This window comes from Mandrillus leucophaeus, unplaced genomic scaffold (genome assembly GCF_000951045.1).
Source record: "Mandrillus leucophaeus isolate KB7577 unplaced genomic scaffold, Mleu.le_1.0 Scaffold86, whole genome shotgun sequence".
Lineage (NCBI taxonomy): Eukaryota > Metazoa > Chordata > Mammalia > Primates > Cercopithecidae > Mandrillus > Mandrillus leucophaeus.
Genome location: NW_012109363.1, coordinates 4,730,110 through 4,732,616, shown reverse-complemented (window position 1 = coordinate 4,732,616; position 2,507 = coordinate 4,730,110). Strand labels below are relative to the sequence as shown.

The 2,507-nt window shown below is 48.8% G+C and overlaps 1 protein-coding gene across 1 annotated transcript in view; it reads right to left on the bottom strand.

Annotated features, from left to right (window-relative positions):
* Nucleotides 1–107: 107 nt before the first annotated feature.
* DOCK5 (dedicator of cytokinesis 5) overlaps nt 108–2,507 on the bottom strand; it is a 175,423-nt gene continuing 173,023 nt past the window's right edge. The window contains exons 48-49 of the mRNA XM_011968854.1: nt 1,937–2,040; nt 108–991 (exon numbers count right to left, since the gene is read on the bottom strand). Coding sequence (XP_011824244.1) covers nt 887–991; nt 1,937–2,040 — 209 coding nt within the window. The 3' untranslated portion in view covers nt 108–886. The remainder of the gene's footprint in view (nt 992–1,936; nt 2,041–2,507) is intronic.

Here is a 2,507-nt window from a genome sequence, read left to right as displayed (position 1 = left end):
GGTTCTGGAAAAGAAGCTGCTGAATCCAGACTGGCCACTGCACTCCAGCCTGGGCGACAGAGCGAGACTCCGTCTCAAAAAAAAAAAAAACAAAAAAAAAAAAAAAAAAAAAAAAAAACAAAAAAACCGTATGTGCAAAAGGAAGAGCTTCAAAGAAGTCCATAGGGAAGGAATGACTGCGGTGCCATGAGGGTCATTAGTCAAGAGTGTGGTGAGACAGGGAGACGGCAGCTTTCCTGTGCCACGAGAAGATGGGAGTTGGGTGGACACAAGAACTCAGGGCTCACGTTTGAGTCCATGCTCTTTTAATGACAGCCACACATACCTGAAAGCAGCCAATCTCCATTAAAAATGTGTGTTCTTTTCCTCAAAGGAGACACGATAGACATCAGAAAGATAAGATTATTTCAGCTACCAAAGTGTATTTGATATCCATCTCTTCCAAGATGCGATATGGGATGGGATGGGTGTGTCCACGTGAGAAAAGTACCTAAGTCTCCAGCACAGCTTTTCATAAAGCAACAAATCCTTCCGAGAAGATTCCACCATCAATGTGGAAGAACTTGTCCAGGCTTGAGCAGACCATCATGTCTCTGCGGTACAGGCTGACATTTAACAATGCTGAATGTGATCTCTTCTTTGAGAAATTCAGAGGCTGTGACTGATTCTGGAATTTCATGTGGACTGGAAGGGAGGTGGCATGGCCTCAAACTTCTATCAAAGAGAAGCTTTTGGAAGAACATAACCGGTTTTGAGCTGGTAAACATCATCCCAGATCAGGAAACGCAGCCAGCAGGGAGCCCCGTGGAATGAGGACATCGGCTGGAGGCCAGTTCTCAGGCAGCAGCTGTCTAAGGCACTCGGTGTTGCAGAGAGGGCAAGATCCTTACTGGGATCCAGGCTCGGAAGTAGGGATGCCAGACTTCCGAGCCTTTGGAGGTGGAGGGGGTGGTGCTTTGGCTTCTCTTCGTGCAGGCAGTGGGGGAGCGAGCTGCAGAAGCAGAAACACAAAATTAGAAGCAGGTCTTAGCTTTCTTCCTAATTCTGCCTTCTCTGCCCATTTCTCATATTCTGCTTTAGCTTCTAATTGATCTGAGTTTATCTACACAGGCTTTGCAAAGTGAAATGGAAAACTACACTGATTTGTCCTCGTTTCCCGTGAGCTGATCAGACACACACACACACACACACACACACTCTCTCTCTCTCTCTCTCTCTCTCTTTCGCTGCTGTATCCCCAACACTTGGGTTCCTGGCGTATAGATAGGAGGCACTTAGAAGTCATTTGCTGAATGAATGAAGGAAACTCATCTAAAGTCATTTCAGAATGACTGTCCTTTACTCAGAAGTAAACTCTTCAAATGTGAAACAGAGGGCTGGGGGCAGGCAGTGGCTCACACCTGTAATCTCAGCACTTTGGAAGGCTGAGGTGGGGGGATCACTCGAGGCCAGGAGTTTGAGATCAGCCTGGGCAATACGGAGAGACTCCATTTCAACAAAAGATTAAAAAATTAGCTGGGCATGGTGGCACATGCCGGTAGTCCCAGCTAACTGAGGGGCCAAGGTGGGAGAATCACTTGAGCCCAGGAGTTCAAGGCTGCAGTGAGCTATGATCGCACTATTGCACTCCAGCCTAGGTGACAGAGCCAGACCCTGCCCGTGCCCCCCTGAAAAGGTGAACTAGAACTCATGGCTTATTTCACAGGTACCCAGGACAAGGTACAGAGAACACCTGCTCTACCTTCATCATCTGCTTGAATGTCTGTCCTTCCCATTGAAAACTTCTCTATCTCCTGTGGTTTCAGGAACGAGCCAAGGATCAACTGCAGTGACAGGTCTATGAGCAAACCTGCCCACTAAAGAGCCGGGAAAACCTGATGCTGCCTTCCCAGGAGTGGCGCTCTCTGGCCACAGTTGCCAGCTGTGATTTCCATACCTCAGTGGAGTTCCTCTGGCTGCCCTCATAGGGCTTGCTTTTGGGGGGAGGTGGAGGTGGGACAGGAGTGGCCGCGATTCCATCTGTCTGCAACGATGGGGAGCCTAGAAATGACACAAAGTGCAGGCGGGCAGAGAGAGGCACTGAGCAAGAAAGCTCATGGAAATGTTGCTGGCACCATAACACCTAAGCCAACCTGGTCAACCAACTTGTGGAAGCCACATTCTGTGGTTTCTGTGGATAGAATGAAGAAGACTTCCCACCCCACATCACACAGGTAATGCCCTCACCAGAAGTTTCAAGAGCTCCACAAGATGTTCTGAAGCAAAAACTTTATTTTATTTTTATTTTTATTTTTTTGAGACTCACTCTGTCGCCTAGGCTGGAGTGCAGTGGTGCGATCTCCGCTCACTGCAAGCTCCGCCTCCCGGGTTCACGCCATTCTCCTGCCTCAGCCTCCCGAGTAACTGGGACTACAGGTGCCCGCCACCACGCCCGGCTAATTTTTTGTATTTTTAGTAGAGACGAGGTTTCACTGTGTTAGCCAGGATGGTCTCGATCTCCTGACCTC